At 34.8% G+C, this 25,396-nt stretch overlaps 1 protein-coding gene across 1 annotated transcript in view; it reads left to right on the top strand.

The window, feature by feature from the left end:
• RP1 (RP1 axonemal microtubule associated) overlaps positions 1–25,396 on the top strand; it is a 203,495-nt gene that overhangs the window by 117,627 nt on the left and 60,472 nt on the right. Inside the window, exons 31-39 of the mRNA XM_090137594.1 lie at positions 963–1,044; positions 3,124–3,179; positions 3,331–3,363; positions 8,794–8,963; positions 14,914–15,133; positions 16,474–16,628; positions 18,867–19,080; positions 20,114–20,304; positions 22,052–22,262. Of these exons, the coding sequence (XP_089993720.1) occupies positions 963–1,044; positions 3,124–3,179; positions 3,331–3,363; positions 8,794–8,963; positions 14,914–15,133; positions 16,474–16,628; positions 18,867–19,080; positions 20,114–20,304; positions 22,052–22,262 (1,332 nt within the window). The remainder of the gene's footprint in view (positions 1–962; positions 1,045–3,123; positions 3,180–3,330; positions 3,364–8,793; positions 8,964–14,913; positions 15,134–16,473; positions 16,629–18,866; positions 19,081–20,113; positions 20,305–22,051; positions 22,263–25,396) is intronic.

The raw sequence follows: 25,396 nt of genomic DNA on the forward strand, positions 1-25,396 counted from the left end.
AAAAGTGAGTTTTCTGACCTCCCAGAAAGTTTCAAATAGAAGGTGATTAAACTACGTAGGGAGACTATGAAGTGCTTAGATGCTTTGTAATTTAAATACTATATAAATTTAAAATGTTGCTGTTGCAAATCTAAAGAAATTTCTTCATTCTATTTCCTTGGGCAGGAGGGCAAAAAGAGACTTCAATGATGACTATTATATTACATATTAAAAAAAATAATAAAAATCTGTAAATAAGGCTCTTTCCTCTCTTTACAGAGGACTAAAATAAACAAAAGTATACCCTTGAAATATAGACTTTTAAAATGGAAATTTGAAAAGCTTTTTGAGGAGGCTTGCCACATATTCAGTAGAACACCTTCTGTTTATATCAGAATTATCGAATGTTCATGCAGACTTATGTATATTTTGACTTTGTAGTTTATGCAAATAAACATATACTGTAAAATTGAAGGCATATAATTTTAAGAAGCTAAGTAAGAGCACATGCAAATGGAAACAGTAGATATGAGTGATCTTTTAATTAATACTGTTATGTAGAATAACTTCACTCACAAAGGACCAAATAATCTACCAGTCACGCAGATCTCTCATAACTGCATAAGCAGATTTGTCCTAACATTCTTGTACCTGATCACAAGGAATAAAAAGATGTAGGCTGGGATGTGAATGGTGTTGGCAGTTCACAGACGTATGCATATGCTTGTCTCCAAGCAAAACAAAAAATCCCACTCCCCCTTAAAATTACAACAGTGCAAGATGGAGAAGAGTCAACATTGTGGATCTCGCAATAGACAGAGAATAATAGAGCTTTCACTGTGTTAATTCACTCATTTAGTTGAACTCTGTCCTAATGGGAACTTTTTCTGATGAGAAATATCATCTTGGCCATTTTGTTTTCTATATTATTATTTAAACAAGTACATTATTTCAGATGATAAACCTTTGTTATTTCAACACAGGTAATGGATGGTTCTTGGATAAGATTGTCATTAACTATAAAGAAGGAAAGGAAGGGAAAGAGGTTGTATTTCCTTGTAACAGGTATGTCATTCGTGGTGAAACAGAATTAGTTCATTATTCTCTTGGCAACCTGGGGAAAAATTCTTCAGAGCAGGCACATGCACACAGCCTAGATATATGAGCAATGCCCTAGAGTTTCTCAAAGGACTAGGGATGCAAAATTTTGCTGGTGAAGCCGAAGTTTGCTGGATTGGTAGGGGAAGGAGAATGCAAAGAATTCACTAATGCAAAGAAGCCCCAAACAAGCAAAAAGGTGCATTAATATTTCCTTTATTTCAATTATACAGAGACCACATGAAAATAACTGAAGTTTCAGTTCTTGCCTTTATAAAAACTATTATGTGAAAAGATTTAGATGTATTGATTTTGGTCAGTGCATCTCCCTTGGTTGCTTAAAACCTTGCATGCATCCCACAAATCTTTAGAAAGACTTTAACTTTCCTCCTAGAAAAGAGGTAAAATATTTCCTTTCATTTAATAAATCTCTATTTCTGTGTATAACTAGAATTTTGCTGTCATGTGCAAGATTGGAAAATGCCTGACTCTTAGTTCTAACAATTACTTAATAGTCTGTTCTTCTAAATATGTTATTACCTGAGCCAACTGCAACTTGAACTCTTAGCTGCTATCAGCATGTTGAATCACATGACTAAAATAGAAAAAAATATTAAATAGATCAGTATACAAAAGTAAGAATGAGTGTTACCTCTGCATTTGTATATTTAATACAATAGAAATCACGTGAAGAATTATAATTTAAATTTAGCTATTCCTGACATACGTGGTTTCCAGAACTTGTGAGTTTAGGCTACATTGCTGAAGTGATTTCCATGTTATTTTGGGAACTGTACATTATAGTTGTGAAAGTCTTTAGCAGTTCAATACAGATGCCTCTTTAAGAATGCTACCTGTTTACAAAATAGTACCACAAAGCAACAGTTTCTGTTTGCAAAGTTCCTAGAAATTATTAGCTAATAACCATTTTCTCCTGTTGAGTATTATTCTGATGATCAGGTTCTTGTCTTAGTATGTCTTTTGGTATGCATTGAAGATGGCTATTGGAAGGAGAGTAAAATGAGGCAACTGTTTCCTTTATGTCAGGGAGTTTTTCTAAGACTTCTCTTAATGAGCACATCAGAGCTGTATAAAATTGCTGTGTCAAAAGGGAATCAATACGCTCTTAGAAAAAAATAATTAAGATTATTAAATAGAGAACTAAAGGAATGTCATTGCTTGTGCAATGTAAGTGTGCTGCCAAAGTGTCAAAACCTGCTTTCTATTTTTATAAAATGCTAGTGGATTTTTTTTTTCCCTTCTTAGGAGTGAATGTGGAAAGAGTTTACAGAAGTTAATTGAGTTATTTATTGCAACCATAGTTGAAATACAGTGGAGTCTAGACTTAATGCATTACATATAATTACATATTTTTGTTACATACTAGAAGTGAAATATATTGTGGATTTTTGGGTTTAAACGAAGGCCACATCTATATGGACCCAATAGAATAGAAAATGATAATGAGCACATACTTTTTTATTTTAAAAAAATAAGATGTTAATGGCTGCAAAGTGTTATTATATGAATGACAACTGAAAGAGTATGGATGAGTTTTTGAGGGTAAATAATTTTACAGGACAGCTCCTTAAATTCATCTGTATCAAAGAAAAGGAAAGATAAAAGACAAATTCAGTTCATTGCTGCATATCTATAGAAGTTCTATGAACTTCCTGTCCTGGTTTTATATATCATTTTAAGTACCATGAATCTAACTGACCACTGCAGGTTGTACTTGAATGTACAATTCAATGTCTGATCCTGAAAATACTTATTATGTCATATAGTGTATTTCATTCCAAGGTGCTATATTGCTTCATCAAACTATCTTGACATATCCAATTTTTTGCTGGGAGCAGAGTAAAATAGATTCTCCCAAAACAAATAATGTTAACTCTGATGAAGGTATACAAGAAAATTAAGGAGGTATTTTAAAGGCATAATTTGATAGAGAAGGGAGCGAAGGTAATTGTCTGATTGCTTGCTGATAATCATCAATACTGATAGTTGTTATTAATCTCATTCTTTTTGTCTATACAATGAAAGGTGGTTAGATGAATATCAAGATGATGGGAAAACTGTGAAGGAGCTAACTGCTGAAAGTGAGTGTTTTGTTACAGATTATCTTTTTTGTTATAGAGTGTTATTTACTTCCTAGTTATTAATGAAGATCCTTTTTGAATACAATCATAACATATGAAGAAAAGTGATAATTAAGCTTGCTTACATGGATTTTTTCTGCTATTATTTTAGAAGCTGGCAATCCAGAGAAGGCATTCCTTAATGGTAAGAGTTGTTTTCTACAACTTTGTCTTCGCTATTTGAATTCAATCTCCAAATCATTAGTAAGTACCAAATATATGAGAAAGTGACCTCATCGTGTAAGTAAACTATCAACTGTGAGAGTAAAAGAATACAAATTGGCTAACAGTGATCTACAGCAATGACAAACTCTTTATAAGTAATTGATGAAAATATGCTGCTCGTAAACCATTTTGGTTTTCTTCACATTTCTACTATTCTGTCCTGAAATCAGACAAGAACTTCTCTGGGAAAAGAATCTAGTGTTATTTTGTATATCCCAGTGCCACTGTCATGTAAAACATACGTAGGGGTCCAACTAGCAAGCATCACTTTGTTGAAAAATATCTTGTGAAGTGATTGTGCAAGCATTTTCAGGTCAATGTTGATCAGGGTACTCTTAAAGTAGCCATAAATAAATAAAATTAAACTCCAAATGTTTAAGCAAAGAAAGAAGTAGTTGACTAAATCTGCTTGGATTATTACATAGATTTTAATAAAAAACTACCTACCTAGTTGTCTGTTGATATACTTACAAAAACAGTCTCATCTCTGTAATGTGTTAAGACCTTCCAAGTGTTTGGAACATGAGATACAATCCCTGTGTTTCTCTCACACCAGAAAAAAGAAACAGAATACAAATTTTCTTATCAACATTTAACTGTAAGTGTGTATTCTATATAGCTGTGTCTGATTATGGGAGAAACTAGAGTAAACAAAGTAATGTTTACATTTAGTTCTGAAAGCAATGGCTTGCCTTCTGTAGCATTAGTGCTGATCTCTCCATCTAGTTACAGCTTCAGAGAAAATATAATCATTTACATTCAATCAAACACTTTAGCCAACACTTTTGTTGTTCCACGGCAACTCTTTTAAAAAGAGTTAAAAGGAGACTGATTAACTCAGGTAAATAAAGATTTTCCCATAGAGAGATTTGATTGTCACAAGACAATTTGGAGTTGGATTCTATGTTACACTCAACACACGTTTTTGAAATGCATCCATAACATTTATTTCATCTTATGTTCATAAAATAGACTATATTTTAGTATGAATTTAAGTTTTTTCCAGCATATCTTTGCTTTTTAAAAAAGCAGACAGATGAAAAGACTGCTGAGAGTTTGTGCATGTTAGTAACAATAAGGCACAATATTGATTATAAGGAGGTTATTCTTAATTAGTTTGGGAAATGTCACACTGTTAAGATGTCCAGGAGGACCTAGAGGATGTGTGCTGGTTTATTAGAATGAAATCAGAGGTTCTGAATAATGAAGATGCAAAGAAGAACATTTTTAGAGGGTCTTCTGCTAATTAGCTTTGCATCAGCGTAACTTGAGCTTCTTCTTAGTCATTTTTCTTTACCTTGAAGATCATTTCAGTGAGGAACTGAGATAAATGAAAGATTGTGTGTTATGTCAAAGAGATGATGAGCAAGGCAGATCTCAGTATAGTTCACTTTTAAATTGTTTTTTTCCTAATAGGTATTGCGAGTGAAAAGAATGAGGTTTTTAGGATGATAGCAAACATGAGAGGTTTGAAGAGCTGTCTTGTATTCAGTTCTGCATGTACAGTACTAGTACTGATTTGAGAAAATTCTGGAGATGCAGTCTTGGAAGAGAAAGCAATTGCATCAGATTCAAGCATCTGGAGCACTGATGACCTCATATTGCAGAGAATATAGAAGTGATAAGCAGTCCCACTCACAGTGCAAGTGCAAATATTCCATATAAAATACATTTCCTTAATAGGAGGCAAGTAGCAGTGTTAATGCTCAGAAGCCAAACGTTTTATTCATTCCTGTCATCATACAGTGTGTAAGCTGCCCTCTGTAAGTGGGTTTCAAGCAAAGTTACAAAAAATTGATTGGCACAATCCAGTGTTGTTTGGTGGTTCCCAGAAACATAATCGATAGTCTTAGGTCAGGTCAAAGCAAAGGTTACAAAATCAAAGACTTAATAAGTCACTCTGAAGGTCAGAAATCTCATTCCCTTTGAAGAAGGTTAATAAGCTAATTACTACCTAGTCAAGGAAGAGAGTTTGAAAGTTGTCACTGCTGGCCAGTTCTTTTTCACCCAGGCTCCCATTATACCAGCTTTAATGAAGCATTTATTCCAGATTCCTGTGAACGCTGCTGGTGGCAATGGATTTTGATGAGACACAGAAAGCACATATCAAAAAGCAACATTTGTACATATGTAGATTATCAAGACAAATCAGGTAGAAGAAAAGATTTATTTGTTTCTGGTGACTTCCTCATGTGTGTTTGAGGCAAGAGAAAAAAAAGAGATCACACTGGTAGAGAAGATGTATAGCTGCTTTCAGCTCTCAAATGAAATTATTTTGAGAGATAATGAATCTTCTCATCACTCTCTAGAAATTTCCTGCATTGTGGGAAAATTTTACTGCTGCCTTCTTATTTTTCTGCTTCAAAATAAGTAGACTGTCATTATAAGACTAGTAAAAAATTCTCCCAAAGCAAAACTACGAACATTGTATAACCCAGTGTTGTTTATCCTACAGTCAGCTAAAATGTGCTGAGTTCCTGTAGCGTGGTTTGCACGGTGCTCTGTGTTATTGTGATCTTTTGTGATTAGTGTATAAAATGCAACAAACCATTCAGCATCACTGAACACAGTGCAGTTAACAAATACTTCTAGGTTAGATTTTTTCATGTTAGGAAGGGCTGTTGGTATTAAAGTACTCAGAAAATTCATAAGAAAACAGAAAATAGGGAGTAAATTTTCCCACGAGTTTCTTTGTTTTGTAATTATTCCCTACTTTTCAGGTTTATGCTAATGGAGTAAGAATAAACACAGAATTCCTAAATTACAAGCAGATTTGTCCTGCTTCACTTGAGAAAGAAAGAACGCAGTAACATGCTCTAAGAATAATGGTAGCAATCGTCTAACAATACATACATTTTCAATATTTCTAAAGCAGAAGTAACCTTATTTGTCCAATTTTCTGAGTTGTATAATAAATGTTGTCTTTATATTTTTATTTTGCCCAGTTTGTTGTGTGCAGAAATCACTACAGGTTTGGTTTTCACAATTTTATTGAAATAATTTTACAGGATCCAAACTAGTGGTTAAAAGAATTTTTGGGAAGATATAATTATTATTGATCCCATATAATTTTTTTGAAGTCTACAAATGCTTCTGATGTATCTTTAGATTCATCTGTATAACATGAAATGAGATCTTTGCTCATATTATTCCAAAAAAGAAAAATTTGGAGTTTTTTTCCAATCCACTACTCATTTTAGCAATTTCATATTGGTATCTCAAAGAAAAGGGCTATGGATTTGCACATAAGCTGAAAGTAAAATAATACAATGGAGAACTAATCAATTTGAAAGGAAGCTAATGCTGTTCAGTGGTATCGGGGAAAAGTTACCTTTTTTGTGTGACATGCTCAGATATCTTATTTTCAGAAGTTACTGAAGAGTTTAGTATTTCCTGGAAAGAGATATAGAAGTCATTGAACCCAGTATGTGTTTGCAGTCAACCTCCTGTCTGGTGTACCCATCCTTATCAGTCTCCATCTAGAGAATATAATATACAGAAAACTTTTTTCTTACTCTGGTATGAGCAGGTTAAATGAATTTTCTGAACTGAGAAAATGTAGTCAGTCTGGGTTAGCTCTGTTACCAAGCTGTAGAAGCACTCAAAGCAAATGTAGGAGTGCAAGCAGTCACAGATGCTAAGAGGCTTTAAATCTATTAACTAGTGATTTATTTCCTGGAAAACTCCCAGCTGGTGTCTCAGCCTTACTTCTTAAATAATAATTAAGAACACAATCATGGATATTAGTTACAATAAATCACCTTGCCTGAAATACCTTCTCTGTGCATGCTGCCTCTTAAAGCAGGAACAGGTATGTGTCTTTCCTTTCTTTTCACTTAGGACTTGCTTTCTCCTAAAGCAGAAGAGAAAAGAAAGGAGAAGGCTCTCTTGAAAAACATTAATGCAAAATTATCTTAATTTCCCTTCTGCCATGTTCCAGGGAAATCCTTCAAAATGAGACATGAGTGGATGTGATGTTCAGGGCTATGTTGGGAGTCTTTGCAAAAATTGGATCTGCTCATAAACAGAGAGTGCTCAGGAACAGCAGAAGCTCAAACGATGCTTGACTTCACCAAGTGTGACACCCTGAAGGGTACCACATGCCAACCTGGCACAAAGAGATAAAATTCAAAGCTGGCATATATATCAAACAACAAACGTTCCTCATTAGGCAAAGTCTGTGTCTTCTATAATACTATATCTGACTCATTCTTGGAATTGACCTCAAAAAAAGAGTTCAAATGGAAGGACCCTTTCAGCTACTGTTTTACTCAGCAGACTGACTGCAAGATGTGTATTTGCCTGCTGTTTTGTAGCTGAGCTCAGAAGAGGCAGGAAGCAGTCAGATGAAATGAGAAAAAAAGCTTCTATAGCAAGGGGGAAAGCAGCTTTAGCTAAAGAAGACAAAGTAAAAATCAAGGGAAAAATCCTAAGTCAAAAAAGCCAGAGAAAGTTTTCACTCAGTCGTCACCTCCAGACATGTGGAGGAAAACAAAAGGTATAAAGAAAACCAAACACATAATGCTATAAGAAAGAGAATCACATACATACAATTTATTTCAGAACTATTCTATGAGTTATTTTGTCAGCACATTGCAATGTAGGCTTACACGTAGTCATGAAATAGTTCTCTTTTATCTCACTGGCAAATTATCTTATTATCACAGTGTTAGCCACAGTCTAAACATGGAGTTTTGATTTCCTTCCGCTGTTAAGTTCCCTTTGCCGTGCAGGATCAATCAACCAGGCAAACAATAAATAGTTTTCTGTAGCTTCTGTGTTGCATTCTAGACTTTCAAACGTTGCTATTAATGTAATCTATCAAAAAGAATGCCTGAAAGCCTCATCCATGAGTTGATGTCAGTGAAAACATTTCAGAATTCCCTAGATTTTGAGTTCAGCGCTAATGAATGATCTGATCTGACATGAGCACACTGAACATGATCAATTAGGTTATGAAAGTTGTTTAATTTTCACTATTTGAGTGGCTGTGTATTAGCCAGCAGTTCTTGCAAATAAATCACATAAAATTTCATATGAACACTTTAAGTACCCAAACTTGATAAATGAGTTACTGCAATTTAAACAATTAATTTGTCATAAGGAATGCAAAAACCTACCCAAAGATTTATTTACTTGCTTTCTTTGGATTTCGTTCTGCTTGCATACCTATTTGTACTGTTGGTTTTTTTTTTGTAAAGTCTTATTTAACTTATAATTATCTTCAAGAGAAGGCATGCCTATCTATTTTTATAATGGTTATCTTAAAATTATTTGTTATAATAATAACAAAGGCTTTCATTTCTCTCTTCCACTGATACTAAAAATTTGCCATTTCTATGTTGTTTAGCACAACAATGGAGAGTGCAGGTGAAAACAGATGGAGATTCCCCAGAGCCACAGGATTGCAAAAGGACCCTTGTGATTTATGGCTCAAAGGGCAAAAGTGATGAACTACTGCTTTCACCACAAGACCCAGGACATGTATGTTTTCTACCCAGAGCAACAGATGAATTCATTGTAAGTCATAATATATTTATACAGTACAACTTTCCATATTACTATAGTACTATATTTATAATGACATTCCTCTCCAGCACAAAGATATATATTTATGGAATGCTAGCTTGGTTGCTACATATAACATATTTATTGCTAAAGATGGAATTATGTGACTTTACATCTTTGGTCATCTTCTGCTTCTGGACCTGTTCAATAACAGGCAGGTGCAGTATTCTCTTTGAATTTTCAGTATTTATCAGGGAGATAAATGGTCCCTTTCATGTAATTTATAGCATTCAGCAGCTCATCTTGTGTGTTGCTTTGTTTTTAATTCTCTAAAGAATCCTGAGTTCCAGTTTATACAAAACCAATATGCAATTATTTGAGAAAGAAGGATTATATGTTGTTCCCAGAGGATCTAAGTGGCTTTTTTTTTCCTTCATTTAAGTCTTCATAAAAAAGTCTCCACTCTCCTCCCAAATGCCTCTGTCTTTCAGGCCACCAGGCAGTGAGTTTTCCTGGATAATCACAGCATACCAAAGCGCAATGAACACTGAGGCAACAGCATATACATGTTCACTATTAAAATCAACATCAGCACAGTCCTGACTACCTGTATACCTCACATACATCCTGCTGCTTTGAGAGCATTCAGCTGAGGATCTTTTTAATGTTCAAATTATGTCCTGGCTTGCTAGGCTGTATCATTGTAAATTCTGTTCATTGGCCTGAAGTACAGCTTCTAGTTAGCCAGATGAGAGAACTAGCTTGCAATTCATGGCAGTTTTAGAAAGCTCAGAAATGCTTTTCAATGGCTGCAATAAACATTCTGAAAACAATGACAAAGCTACATTTAGAAAATGTTGTGAAGGCTTCTTCCGAATGAGCAGATCCAAGCTGATTTTTTTGAATTTAAATAACAAGCTAAAGCAATGTAGAAATTTTGCCGAGAGTAAATGAAAAGATAAATAGCACTTGTTAAAGACAAGAAAGCTATTGCTTATCAGAAAGCAAGAAATTCACCGAACAACAAAAGAAGCTTCATGAGTTATTGGTGCAGACTGAAGGTCAATAGAAGCATTCTATCTATGGAGGTACCCCACCAGCTGGCTGAGTTTTGGAAAGCATCACTGCATAAAGCAGATCTCTGCTGCATTCAACTTGTCAGTAATTTCCCAAAATGCATGTAGTGCTTGTTAAGATTGCCTAATTTCACTGACTGAGTGCCGTGCCAGGAGAAACCGGTATTGTTATGCGACTGTTCTGATTGTCCCTACTACTCTTCTATTTTTGGTACCATAACACCATGTCTATCATGCTGGAATTCCAATCTAATGTCTTTCTAAATGCTTCATCATACTTTGGATTGGCTTTGGGTTTGTGTCTGTATATTTCCCTTAGCTATTTATGCCCTGATTTTGTTGCTTTGTATGAAAGTGTTTGAGCATTGTTTATTGGAATTGAAAATTTCTCTTTTTCACGTTGCTTACAGTGTTTTCCAGTTTTTGTGGCATTCTAAGGAAGTCAAAGTAGCAGGTGTGATGTATCCAGGTATTTAGATATCTTCATAAATATCTTCTCCATGTTTTTCAGCTAATAAATCCAGTTTCTTTTTCCTCTCCTTTCCTTTGTTCTTACTAACGCTTTCAGAAGCTTTGCTCATGTTCTCCCACTGTAACAGCAAGCAGGAGGCATGAGCATGATATTTCCAGGAGGACAAGCTGTGAATTCATTTTTCCAACAAGCAGCAGTAAACGAACTTTTCAACCTCCCCAGGAACCTGGTCTTAGAGAAATGTCCTTAGTGCAGTGAGAAGAACAACAGGTTATGTGCTATAAGCAGCTCATGCTTGTTTTGAAACAATAGGCATAATTTTGATTTCAGAGATTCATTTACTGCACGCAGAGGACAGGAAGGCATGTAAATTCCTGATTTTCCAGGTGCTCTCATACAAATATATGCACAGATGTGTATCGTATTCAGAATGATTATTTGATCCAAAATTTTTCATCCCAGCTCCTGTGAAAGAACAGGTGTAGTTTAATTGCATGTAGCAGGAGCAAAGAATAATTTGTTAAAAGAGATAAAATAGCAGCATGGTAGTTTGTGCAGTTGTTGAGTTTCTGTGACTTCAGATAGCAGCGGAAGCATGGGTTATCTGCTTAAATAAGAATAAATTTAAATAGAACAAAGTAGTTATAATGAATTGATTGAGAAATAAGTGAGTTTGTCTATGTTATTGAATTGTTTGGACGTTCTGGCACTGAAGACACATAGCTTGGCAAGAAACCTTGCCAGCTGCAGTGAACAAGTGTATCAAAAAATAATTGGCAAAATGTAAGTAAATTGACAGTAGAAACCCAGATTTTTACTTTCCTTGATATTCCAGTGTTGACAGAAATCACTTGTTGATCTCTAATGGAATGAAAAAGTCTGTGAAGTGTGTATATATATATTTCCCCCAGTCCTCAGCATGATACGTGGTTGCTTACAGAGCGAGTGCATCAGAGCATGCCTTTGGAGAGTGCTGCTGTACTCTGCACTTTCTATTATACAGGTAATCATAAAATGCAAAGTTACACTGACTGACAGATCATGGGATTTGGATCCTTAAAACTATTCAGTAATTCTCCAAAGCACTTGCACATGCAGTATGGGATGAGTGACAGTGCTGTAAGCAGAAAGCTCTGCAAGGAGGACTGTTCATAAATACACAATGAATGTGCAATGTGTTTTTGTTTAATGAGAATGAGGACGATAGAAAATTTTAGATCACATAATGCAATATGTTGTGTTTTCTTCACAGTGTGGGATGATGCTCTAGACAACCAGTAGCAGGACTTCTGGAGTTTCTGACAGAAAACTATTCAGCTGAATTTAGGGTGCTTTGACAACATACTATACTAACTATAACTAGAATCATTTGTGCACAGATTTTTCTTTTTCTTCTCTTTTCTTTTCTTTTTCTTTTTTTTTTTTTTTAAATTATTATTACTTTTTTTTTTTTTTTTTATAGAGTAGCAATAAAGAATTTAATTTAAATGTGCACCCAAACAGTAAATTTTACATAACTTTAATTACTTTAGGAATTATGACTGTGAACAAGCATTGTTTGATTCAAAAAGGAAAAGTTTTAAAATATTATGAAATTTAATAATCATTTTCATCAATTAACTTTCTCTGAGAGCTTTAAATCCCCAGTGGCTTTCCAAAGGCATCCTCCTGATTGTAAGAACTATTCTCCTTCAAAAATGCAATGGAAAACCACTGCTGTTTAGTATATGACAAATCACATTCAACTCAGCTCAGATTTCAAGTAGTGAGTATTGTGTAAAACTGTCCAGAAGGAATAAATGTGGATAAATTAATTAGGAAATTTTAATCATGAATAAAAATGAGGTTAATGTCCTCTTGCAAACATTTGGCCAACTCACAAAGAGGAAATTCATTGAGATATACTTTGTGATGGATTCTCTTTCTGTCTCTGCACTGAAGGTCATTTTGCATCAAGTAATAGGCATTGATGGGAAGAAAAGCCAATTATGGGATCAAAGATAGTATATCATATTCCAAAGGGAAACTGACCATATTAAATTGCTCAGAAAAGGACCATGATTATTATGATATAATAACAATGATCTGAAAATGATGGAGCAAAACAGAAAGGGTAGTGTAGCCATGGAAAAAAATCTCTAACAAATAAATGTGAAAAGAGGAGGAATACCTAATAAGTTCAGTTGAAAATATTTGATGATTTTTGTCTTAACAGATGATCATGGACATTATGACTGCTAGTGCTTTCTGATTCAAACACATGGAGTGGTGTGTGGCATTTAGAGTAGCTATATGATACAGTCATGAGATCCATCTGCAAGAAAGAAAATCTGCAGACAATCATTTTACGAATCAGTCTGATTCTGAAAGAGCAAAAGCAATAATTTTGTTGCCTGTGAAGGGACCACAGTTTAGATGGGTGAAGAAGCTGTGCACTGTCATCTTGATAATCCTAGATAGTACCAATTAGGTTTAATAAGAGATGAACGCATATTTTAAGAGGAATTAGGCCACTTGCCATGCCATAGCTAATGATATCATCTGCAGCATACATAGCATGATTGAAAAACTCTTGATAAAATATTCTGCCCACATATTTCCCTGTTTCTGGAGCAATGACAGAGATCAAGACAGGATGTAAAGATGTGGTAAATCCATTATGCATAACTCCTCACATGTACATATCAGCAAAGGATGTCCCTAAATTCTGTATGTACGACAGCATACTGGCAAACAGGGCAAGCCAGGCTCTGAGAGAGGACAAATCTGGTGCCCTTTTTGATGCAAAATTACTGCTGTGGTGGCTATTGTGCATGCTGTGGAGGTTGAGAGCTGCGAGATTCCTTGCAGCTCTGGGGATGCTGGACCATCGCAGAGTTGTGCTACTGGTCCTTACAGAACAGTGCCTCGAATCTTCACCTTTTGGGGTTACATAGGAAAATCTTATGATGCTTGCATTAAGAAATTGAGATTGGAAGGGATCTTTTAAGTTTTCAAGTGCAATTCTTTACCACATTTCTTAAGTTCAACTTCATAAACAGTTCAAGCTTCTGTAAAATGATTTTGGCAGGTTGCTATTTCTTTTTAATTAACTGTTCCTCTTCATACACTGCTATTTTACCATTTTTTCTATTCATCACATTTATTAATGAAGGTGGCCAATGCTCTCCTAGAAAGACAAAACCACGCCTTTTAACTGTTCTTCCCTAATAAGAATAATGTAACTAATATTTCCCTACATGTGTGTCTCCAGTGGGCAAAATCAGATGAACTAGCTTTAAGAAAGGTGGGTCAGCAGTGACGAACTGTCAAGAACAGAGCTATGCTGAGTAGCAGAATTAATTAAGCTGTTAAGAGCTCCGTGCTGCGTATTAGGGATCAGTTGGCTGGTGGTTCCATAGCACAGTTGCATAAGGCTAACTCTTAATTCTACTGTGATGCATAAATTCTACTGAATGCATAAAGAACTTACTTCCTGGCAATAGTCACCAAAGTTTAGATTGTAACTGGTCTGGGAGAATAAAATGCAGTAGAAAGGAAGAACAAGGCTACAAGTTCAGTTTTGATCCCTTTAAAATAAATAAATAAATAAATAAATGCCTTTTTAGAATAGTTCTGTCTTTTTACTTGAAATTCATTTTCTACCATGTCTTTCTTGCAGTTGCCTGGTGAAAATCTGCAGCACTTTACTTCCTGGGGCTAAAAAGTCTTACTGTACAACTGCTAATATCATACAGATCATTAGATCATTCAATGCAGTTTGCAAATCCCAATTCCCATAGTGCTATTTTGGATGGTTTAAACATATCTCACAGAAACCCAGAGTCCGCAACCAGATATTGGTTTTCCCACAGGTTGTATAGGAGCAATGGCTGTGGTGTTCTACAGTTTTATTTCTGCATGATTCATGATTTAAGTTTATGCAGAAATATCCCTCTTTTCCTCAGAAGTGCTTATGAAATAATTTCATGTTTTAAATCCAATCGTTTCGCAAGTGAGAATTCAGTTAAAATGTTCTCAGCTTGTGATAATTATCATTAATTTTAATACCTAATGTGACTTCTGATATTAGAAACTTTAATTGTAAGTTAACAGTCTCCTTATCCAGTAGGGTCATATCCTAACACGTTACATTTGCTTTATGAGCTTGAATGCGTACATGATACTAATTTTAATCTCAACTCACCATAGTGTTTAAGTATTATACATTAATGAAAAGAAAATAGAATAAAATAAAGGAGGCAGTCTCATCCATGGAGAAGAGAAGGAGAGATTCCCTTATTACTCTCATCCTACGCTCTGACGCAGTTTCTCCATTGGTTAATGTTAAGTTAAAGGATTCCACGTTGATGAGAAAATTGCTGTGAGTGAAGCAGTCCTGACAGTATGCTCTTCCTCTTGATGTTTTTTGCAGGTTGAGACTGGAGATGTGGGAGATGTGTATAAGATTCGGGTCAACTGTGATGATGTGCCAGGCTTTGAGGGTTGGCACTTGAAGTCTTTCCACTTAGAAGAGCTACATACAAAACAAGAGTTGACCTTTGACTGCAACTGCTGGCTGTCTCTTAGCAGAGAAGACAAGGAGCTGGTGAAAGAATTCCCTGTAGTCAGTGAGGACCAGAAAACTTTACCAGGTGAAAACACTGAGCAGATATGAACACTGCAAACGTTTTGAAAATAAATAAATGTCACATATAGAATATAACATTTGTTGAGCATTTGATACCTTCAGTGGATCATTGCCAAGTCTTCATACATACACTGCAAAAATGTTGACCATTTAAGAAATTTTAATTTTCCAGTTAAGTCACAGATTGGGCTCACGGTTGCTAAATCTTCTGCATGATTCTGTGTACAAAACTGAAGAAAATAATTATACTTTTTAAAGTTAAAGCACACGTTCAAAGCTATGGAAACGATCTATTGTAGATTTGCTATTGAATAACTTGGTTTATAATAAGTTCAGTTACTAATGGGAAAAATTGCATTGTACAAAAAAGTTTTGTATTGTTTTCCCCTAAGGCACTTTTTCTGACATACTGAGAGTTTCAGAGAATATTCAGAAATGCTCTTGGAGTGTGAAGGCCTGCAGAAGCACTGCATTTGTTCGGAAAAGTTGGAAGTTACACATGAGATGAAAGTAATATGAGACATGACTGCTTTTCAAAACTGAAGTTCCAGAAATTCTAGTTCCTGAATATCTCAAGCCTTTTCACAACCTTAAAAGAAACCATGGCATTAAGTTAGTTGAATGCTAGCTCAGGAGGACAGTACGTTAAAAATGACATTTGAAAAATTTTGGTTATTCGCTTTGTTGAAGTATGAATACATCTGCAACTCAGTAATATTTCTCAGACGAAAATCCATTCTAGCTGTATCAATTGAAATAAGAAAATGTGTTTATACAGGAGCACTACAGAGGCAAAAACGTTTTGCTGTTGCTGTCATGCACCTTACATTAATATGTGCATTTGATAAATTTTTATACTTATATCTCATATCATGCCTCAAGAGGTTATGCTACATCAGTATCTGCGGCCTAATTTGAATAAACTTTACATAGCAGTTTATTCTTTGACCTGTGATGATTATTAACTACTGCAAAGATTATGTAGTTTTTAACAGTGAAAAAAGCCTCAGATGACTTCTTACTTTTCAAGACTTGAGTGGTAAAATAGATTTAGACAGAATTTGTCTGAATATTAGTAAGTCTAAGTTGCAGAATTCTAAGTTGCCTGAATCCAATTTCACTGGATTTCTAAGGAAGTAATGGAAAGACTTCATTACATTTTGCTTGAAGAGATCACATTCACAAAGAGTAACCCATTTTAATCACTATACAGGAGATTTTTTGGCAGTTCCAGAAGTGAAAACAAACAGTAGTCTTACTAAACAATATATACTGATATTTTTCTTTAAGAACACTTTTGTAAGTCAAGTGTTTCATTTGTACTTTTTTTTTTTTGTTGTACAGTCCATAAATACGTTGTCTCTGTACATACTGGTGACCGCTGGGGAGCAGAAACCTTTGCAAACGTTTATATCACCCTTTATGGCAAAAGAGGTGACACAGGTGTAAGAACTCTTCATACACCTTTAACAACAGAAAGGAAATTCCAAAGGAATAAGGTAATGGCACAAAAATGCTGTCTTACATGTTCAGGACTTACCACTGACTCCACTGCATCCCTTAATGCCTGCTCAAGTTAGTCTCCTTCCTGTTTATAATCTCCCTTTAAATATGGAAGGCTGCACTGAGGTCTTCCTGGAGCCTTCTCTTCTCCAGGCTGAACAAGCACACTTCCTTCAGCCTTTCTTCATAGAAGAGGTTCTTCAGTCCTTTGATCATCTGCTACATCAATTCCACGTCTTTCTTGTGCTGGAGACCCCAGGTCTGGTCTCAGTACACCATCTGGGGCCTCACAAGGGCCCAGAAGGAGATAATCACCTCACTCTTCCTGCTGCCAACCCCCCCTCACTTTTTGGATCAGCCCAGGATGTAGTTGGCCTTCTGGTCTGTAAGCGAACACTGCAGGTTCATGTTGAGCTTTTCATCTGACAAGACTTCAAAATTCTTCTTTGCAGGGCTACTTTCAATGAGTTCTTCTCCCAGTCTGTACACATATCTGGGATTGTCCTGACCTGGGTGCAACATCTTAGCCTTGTTGAACCTCAGTACATTCACGTGGGCACATTTCTCAAGCTTGTCCTAGTCCTTCCAGATAGCATCATTTCCTTCTTATTGTATCAACTGCACCACTCGGCTTGGTGTCACCCACAAATGCTGTCACTCCTTTGTGAAAGGCCACCAGATGGAAATAGAATTTATTATCCAACTATTCACAGCAGACCAGTGTCAGTGTTATTTCCTTTCTGGACAAGCACATTTCCAGTGCTGTATGAGCAAACACAAAGCAGATTCCTGAGGACAAACTGTGATCACACTTCGTAGTTATTCTATTCCAAATTTAGGACAGCATGAGTAGCAAAGAATTAAAAAGTATGGATAGAAAAATAGTTAAAAGGAAATTGCTGTGAGACTTACGAGTTCAGTGCTTTCTGTAATCTCAGCTCCACATTAAACACTAACTTGAGTTTACTCAGTGACTTTGGACAAGAGCAAAGAAGAAAATGCACATAACAATTTTGCTTCTAGAGAGTCTTAGATTTCTGTGGAATGACTTGATAGGGTGAGGAAAAGCTGGATTCAATATAAACTGAGAGAATTTCTAAAAATAATTTTTTGCAATATATCAGGGCTATGGCTATGTACAGAAATAGCACTCTACAACAGTTATGTTATTTTACCTTCATTCTCTGATTTATTTCCTAAAATGTATTAATTAAAAAAAATAATGTTTTTCACTTACAATCTGGTTGTCAAGTCCTGACTATTGTTAAAAAGAAAATTGGTATTTTTGTCATGCAAAGGTAATTTTAATGTTAGTAACAGAAAAGCTACTTGTCCAATATTTTTATTTTAAAAGTAGCACAAGCAACATAGAGGACTTTTGAAAGTACTACACTTTTTTAGAGATCAATTTGCAATTATCTTCTTTTTAATTGCCCTTACATCTGGTTTAGTAAGTTCCTGCTCTTAAGTCAATGCTTTTTGGGATGATGGTGTTAATTATAATTCTAGATGTTGTTTAAACTCCAGTTATTCATAACCTTGCTGACCATTAGAAGCTGCAATCAAATCCACCTGACCCTAGGCTGGACTGTGTACAGAAAACCTGTTTTGTTTCGCATTTATCCTGTTTTTCATCCCCTGATGCCTTTTTTCTTATTCCATCTTCTCCATTCAGCTTCAGTTCCTGTTTATGGTCTTTTACTCAACTCTCTATATGTTGTCTTGCTTAATCTTTCAGTTTTCTGTTACTGCAGTAATTTTCATTTTGTAAGAAAAACAAAAAGACAACAAAACGTTTAGATTACATTTTCTTTAGGACTGTTAACATAAGTAAACTCTAAATGATCCTTAAAATCTAAATTTATATTATACTTTTGATACTGGAAGTGCCCTGAAAATAATTTGATTATAACCAAAACTGTCATAACTTTTAGCCTGCCAAAATGTTGATGTATATGTATTTTAAATGTAAAATGATTGACAAAATATGTATTTTCCAAAGATCAGATGAAGTTACAATACATCGTTAATTATGAATGTGGGATGTAAGGTTAGATATAATTAGTGTATGCTTTCTTAGATTCAGAGGGGAGATGTTATGTTGAACGTTACCAAAATAACCCCCCCATACAAAACAGACAAACATATAACCTCTGCTGAATCCAAGTTGTTTTCCCTTGAGTTCAAGCACATTCAGGTCCAAGATGTCTTATTATTTTCAATTTTCTTTGCAGGTGGATTCATTTTTGGTGGAAGCTGTTTCTCTGAGTCATTTGCAAAAAGTGATCATAGGACATGATGGGCAAGGATATGGGGCTGGAATGTACCTCAAGATGATAACAGTCAGGGAATCACAAGACTCAGACAATGAGTGGGTCTTTCCATGCTGGAACTGGCTTGATACTCATCTGGGATTATGTGAGACTGTTTGTGAGATATTTACAGTTGGTAAGCTCTTCTGTAATCTGGCCTGGCTCTCTGCATCTTTTGAATTTGGCTGCAGGTCTCTAAAGTGATTTTTTAAATTGAAAATGTGAATTTTCAGTTTGATTTGGTTATTATAACAATATCACATCTGGTAATGTCAAAGTTAATAAAATTCCATCCTGTAAATATGCTGTGTATAAAACTCTCACCATCTAAATTAAAATTTATCATATTACAGCAAAAGATTTAAAGCAGGTAAAGAGTTTGAAATGTATGCCTTATGGGGATAAATAGCTTAAGTCTTATGCACTACTTTTTGGGTTGGTTAGGATCTAATTTGAAATCCAGAGAAAAGTTACTTTAGTCAATCTGTGTATTAACTCACCTGTGGTATTATTCCATTGTGCAAAGAAATACAATTCTGCTGTGCTTTGTTTATATATACTCATACCCAAACCACAAATTGTTCAAATCCAAATGGAAATGAAAGATAGTGGCAATTAATGGAGAAAAAGAGGAGAAGGTCATATTGATTTACTGAGGATCTGGCAAATATTTTTGCGTTTACTGTATGTCAGTCTCACACTATTATACCATATAATATAGCTTAATATGATATAGTGTCATGTGAAGTTCATTGTTATTAATTTTATATTAGATGTCTACAGGCTACAGGTGTGTCTGGTGCTTCTGAATGATAAAGTGGTTTTAGTAACATTTTTTTTTTTTTAAGAACATTTGATTAGACCTCTAAAAGGTGACTAGATGCTCTCCTAGTAATTTCTTCCAAACATGACAAGAAAGAGAACATTTTATTAAGAAAATACCTGTGAAACTAAAATTTAAACACAGAAGGAACATTTAGCTGTTAAATTCTTGGCAAAAAAAAAAATAATAAAAGTATTGATGTGTTATTCTTAGTGAACTGTTGCCATAGATACAACATAACCTGCAAATAGAGCTTGCTTTTGTATTGTAAAGGCTGTGGTCCTGTTATATTATGCCAGTCTGTCATAGTGTCGTCTTTTCTCTTTCTCTTTGATCATTTTTAAAGGTAGAAGATTGATTTCTCGTCCTAAACTGCCTAAAGTCATTATGCAGTCATCTGGTCTCTGGATAATGGACATCACTGGATCTGACTGGAGCAATGAAGAGGATCCATTACACCTCTCTTTCATCTTCTTTGGCAACCAGAATCATAAGAAGTTGCCACTTCAAGTTACAGGAAAAGAAATTCAAATCAAAGTACTTCAATCTTTATCTATTGGAAAAAAAAAAATAAATCTAAGAATCACGTACCTGATAACGCTCTTCATTCTGATATGATAAATTGTTTCTTTAACTAAACTACTAAATTGATTTTTAAGTTCTCTGTGTAGTTTGGCATGGATTACAATGTTTTTCCTTTGTAGGCGGTAAGGCTATCACTTAAGCTGCAGCTTTTGAATGAGCAGGAGTGAACCTTCTCCCAGGGTTTTATTCTGAGAACGTTTAAATAAGCAAATTGGTCCCTAGGTGCATATCACAAGATATACCAGACTGCAGGTAGTGATTTACAGTTCTTGTTGATCTCACAAAAGTAAGTAATTTGTAAACATACAATTTGTGGGATACTATAGAGATTTGTAGGCAGAGGATGGAGAAGGAAGAAACATAAATGAGATAAAACTTACAGAGCTAATTTTCTATTTAATTTAATTTGTTCATCTCTGCCACCATGTTTTTTTCCAGGATAATTGCGTTTTCTTCCACTGTTTTCTTCCACTTTTATTTCTGCTTATCTTTATCACTTTCTTTTCTCCCTTGATTAGCTCCTTTTACTCCCTAAGTTTACTCCTTTATTCTTTGTTTTTAGTTTCTCCAGTTACTTATCAATTGAAATATTAAGAGGCTTTTAATCGGATGAGTGAATGAAATTTAGTTTATTGAAAGGTGCCCTGCTTCTACTCCCATGGCTCTTCCCTCTTACAACTACAATTCCTTGCTCGCTATCAGTGCTGTAGTACTTTTATGCGTTTCCAATTTTGCTTTCTCTGAATGACGAATACAGCAGAATTTGGAACTGACCTGAAGGCAAATGCTTCAGACCCCTCCTCTGTCTTAAGAAATCCCTTATCATGAAGCGCAGAAAAGTAGGAGAATATTCAAGGGAATCATGACAATTACTTGTTCATTTCTTGTGATTCTTGTTCCATCTTACTGTTGGTCTTTGGGGTTTTGAGGAAATTATTGATCCCTATGAGAAAAGTGGTTGCATTATCCTCAGCTAGTTTATTAGCTTAAATTTGACCTTGATCAGTTCCTCCTTCATTTGTAAAAACAGCTATATGGCAGGACTACGTGAACAAGGAGAAGTGGACAGACAAGGCTGTGGAAGTTTCTAAGCCAGCTTTACAACATGGAAGTGTGTCTGTGAAGCTATGTCCTAGAAGAGGTTTCTTAAGGATTGAGTGACAGCAAAAGGAGATAGCAGGAAAATAGGGATGAAAAGAGTCCTGGCACAAAGCCCAAGGAATGAATGAAGTTTCTTTTGATTCTGAGTTTCATCAGAAAGCAGCCTTGGAGTTATGAGTAAAGAAACTGTTCCTGGTTCTTATTCCTGCTAATCATGTAAAGAACAGTTAATGATTACACTGAAGAACTAATTGGCTTTTTTTTTTTTTTTTTTTTTTTTAATTTATTCTTTAATGGAAGAGAAACTAAGTACACTAAGTTAGGTTATAAACAGGATAAAAAATGAATAGTCCTTAGGAAATTTTCCTGTGCTAAAGAATCTATGCTAAGTATGAAGAACTAGTATGAAACTGGAACTATTTGCAAGTGAGAGCAAAGGAAATAAAACGATTAGAAAAGAGAAAAATAATAATTGTTATAAACCTGCTCCACTTCTTCACCTATTAAAGTTTCTTCAACTGTTACATAGAGCTGTCGACTATGTATGCACTGGCACAACTAGAAACAGATCCATTCATCTTCTCTTTTTCTTGCATAGGATGAACTGTCAGATATTGGCTCACTATACAAAGTTCAGGTAACTGGCCCACATAGCGAGCTAAAACAGCCGTGGCACTTAGATTTACTGCATATGAAGCACACAGGCACAAAGGAAGAGATGTATTTAGCTTTTGACTGCTTGTTCAACCCTAATGAAGACAAATGTGTGGAACTGCCAGCTCTCTATGCAGATCAGGAGCCTTTGCCTGGTAAGCTAAGTCTGTTTTTGTTACTGGGGTCAGGATTGGTGTCACCGGAATACCAATATCTCTCCTGGGCTGAATATTAAGGAATATGATGTTTTCTGCATACATTTATCACAAAAGAAAGCTGAGGAAAGAGAAATCACTGGTATTAAGATTATGACAGATGTTGTAACTGCTGATACCAAACATAGAATGCAACTTCTTTTATGTGAGGCAATTTTCCAGTTTTAGCTCTTGATTATTTGCTGTATCTTCAAATTAATGCCGTGTCAGCTGAAGACATGCACAAAATATTATCTAGTGCAATATCACCTGAATCTTCCTATTCATAAAGAAATGTGTGTGACCTAGAAAAGTAGTCAGTGTTTTAAGGAAGAAAGAATTGCAAAGACCCCCTGCAGAACAGAGATATAATTTAAAAAACACGTTACATCAGCAAAAGGATAGACAAGAATTTCAACTGCTGTAGAGTTTTATTGATATTGATGAGAAATTTATAGTAGAGCAAGTATTATTCCAGCAAAATAGATTAAGTTGCACATTTTTCTGCTTCTAGTAACACATGTGAATTGTGTATATGACGATGACAGAAGTATAATAAAGTGATAACCCCCAGTCCCCCAGGAATATGGCAAACAACAACTGCATGCTGATGACTTGATCACTAGCTATTTAAGAACAGACTTCCCATCTATCCAGCTCATTAGAATAAAGAAGATTGATGGGGATAGTAAAGATCATGTATTGGAGCTTTTGGTGACAGTTAAGAGGTTTATTGCCAGAGGCTACAGTACAAAGAGTATTGTGCTTCAGCAGAAACTAGTAGAAAAAGATGGAAGCTGCCCAGAAAAAGAAATAAAATATTCCATGTGAACTTTTGCACACTGTTCTCTAGAGGGATTTTCTTAACTATTTTATTCCATTTAAAATTGAAATCTGAACAAATTAAACAATGAAGACCTTTTAAATATATGGTTTTATGTGGGTTTTCATAGCTTTAAGAAATTAGTAGCCTTGTAATCATTTACTGAAAAAAATCTTATGATTTTAGGTTTTTGATCCATCAGGTTCAAAATAACATCAGATGTTGCATTTAATATATGCAGGATATATAATGCTAAGTATAATAACTCTAGAACTTGTTAAAATCTCTGTTACCTCTCTATTGGTAATTACCTTTATTGGTATTTATTTTCAGAATTTGTAACTGCTAAATGTTAAACTAAGTATTACAGTTCAATTCTAGAATATGTCCTACAAAGTCTTAGTTATGCTAAGAAACAGAGATGGTGTCCAAGAGCATTATCCTGATCAGTAGAGCAATTAATTTGAGGTAAAATAAGAAGGTTGAGACAGTTTCCTTGGAAAATTTCTTGGAAGATGCATGCATAGTTTCTGCTCCAAATTATACTGTACTTGTGTAATATCTACCAAACTAGAAAGTTTCACATAAACCATTTTGTGGACATCTAACTCCTCCTTCCAGATGTAACTCATTTTGAGTCTGTGAGCTGTCCCTTTGAAACTCAGATATATATCCACAGATGAAATAATGACATTTGTGATATTTAAAGATGCAGTGAATGAGCAATCTGCAGTCAAAAGTGTTAATATCAGTTTATTCTTTGTGGATCCAACTCTCATTTAGTCTAAAATTTCTAAGCGTCAGCTTCTTCCTTGTATTCTAATTTGCTTACAGGAAGCAAAAGTATTCAGTTTTAGGCATTTGCACTCATTATTGCTTCAAGAGAAATATTCATTTTTGGAGATGTCATTAATAAATCTCATGGTAATATAGATTTAAATAAAGACAAAAGAAAAATGTTGAAAGTTATCAATCACTGCTATCTCCAGACAAATCAAACAAGTAGATAACTCTATAGGGAGCAAAGTAAAAGTAAAAATTATTGAAATAAATAGTATATTTCATTAGTTATGTGAACTGCTTAATTGTAACAAAGGCTACATTAATGTAACTACTGATCTTCTAAACTAAGTGATCCTATGAGATTTAGTAAAGAAAAAATATGTATCTGTGTTCCTTTATGATCTTCAGGAAAATCATAATTCCTTCTTTAAAACCAGTGGTCACTCCCAGTTTTTTTCCTGCATCTACAAGGCCTTTACAAAAATAGTTTTGTACCTCTTTCTGAGCATGTGAGAAACTCATGCATTCTGTCAATGTATTCTCCATATCCAACCTTGCCCAATGGGAGGTGAGGATAACTTTTTGCCCAGTAAGCCAGAGATATATATCAACTGCATTTGGATATATTGTTAGTAATATAAAGAAACAAAAACAAAAACAACAACAAAAAACTCAACAGACTAACAAAATTGAAAATGGATTCTCTGAAATTACTTTTTCTTCCATCTGTAAAAATATCTTTTTCTTAGAAGTTTGCACCCAAGATCACCATACAGGTAGCTCCACAGGTACAATTATATTAAATAAACAAGATCAAATGATTCTTTTGCATAATTTCATTAGATTCTGTGGCATTACTTCAGAGCTGAATTTGCCTTCTGGATATTACCTAGTATCCCAAAAGCTACTACTTTGTCTGTTTTACTAACTTTCACATATTATCCTAGTATTTATAAGTGTAATTTTACTCAATCAGCATCACAGTCCAAATTGCTACTCATGAAGCTTTGTGGCTTTCAGAGTAAAAGGCACTGATTGATTTTTTATTTTCTTTCTAAATCCTGTGCCAATTCTGTGAAGGACATTAATGTGCATGTTAACACGGTGAAACAAATTCATTACATAATTAAATGATATTACTTTTGAAGAAAATATTTTCAGTTACAATTAAAATTTTAGAAATTTTGGTTCTTCGCTTCTCTATTTCTTGAAGCTTTCTAGATCATTTCTTGATGATTTTTAAAATGTCATTTTTAGTGACTGCAGTTGAAGGCATGTACCAGAAGTTATACAGCAATATATACCACAACCTCAATGTTATCTGAAGTTAGAATTTTGCAATATGTGAATTTCAAAGTAACTATTGAAAATGAGTGTTACAAAACTTAGTGAGAATATTTTTAACACCAGTTATGATCTGGGTTCTTCTGGCTCACATCAGACTTCTGTGATGTAAACAGTGTATTTTTGTCACAACGTGAACCCAAAT

Source organism: Phasianus colchicus, chromosome 3 (genome assembly GCF_987193195.1).
Source record: "Phasianus colchicus chromosome 3, bPhaCol1.hap1.1, whole genome shotgun sequence".
Classification (NCBI taxonomy): domain Eukaryota; kingdom Metazoa; phylum Chordata; class Aves; order Galliformes; family Phasianidae; genus Phasianus; species Phasianus colchicus.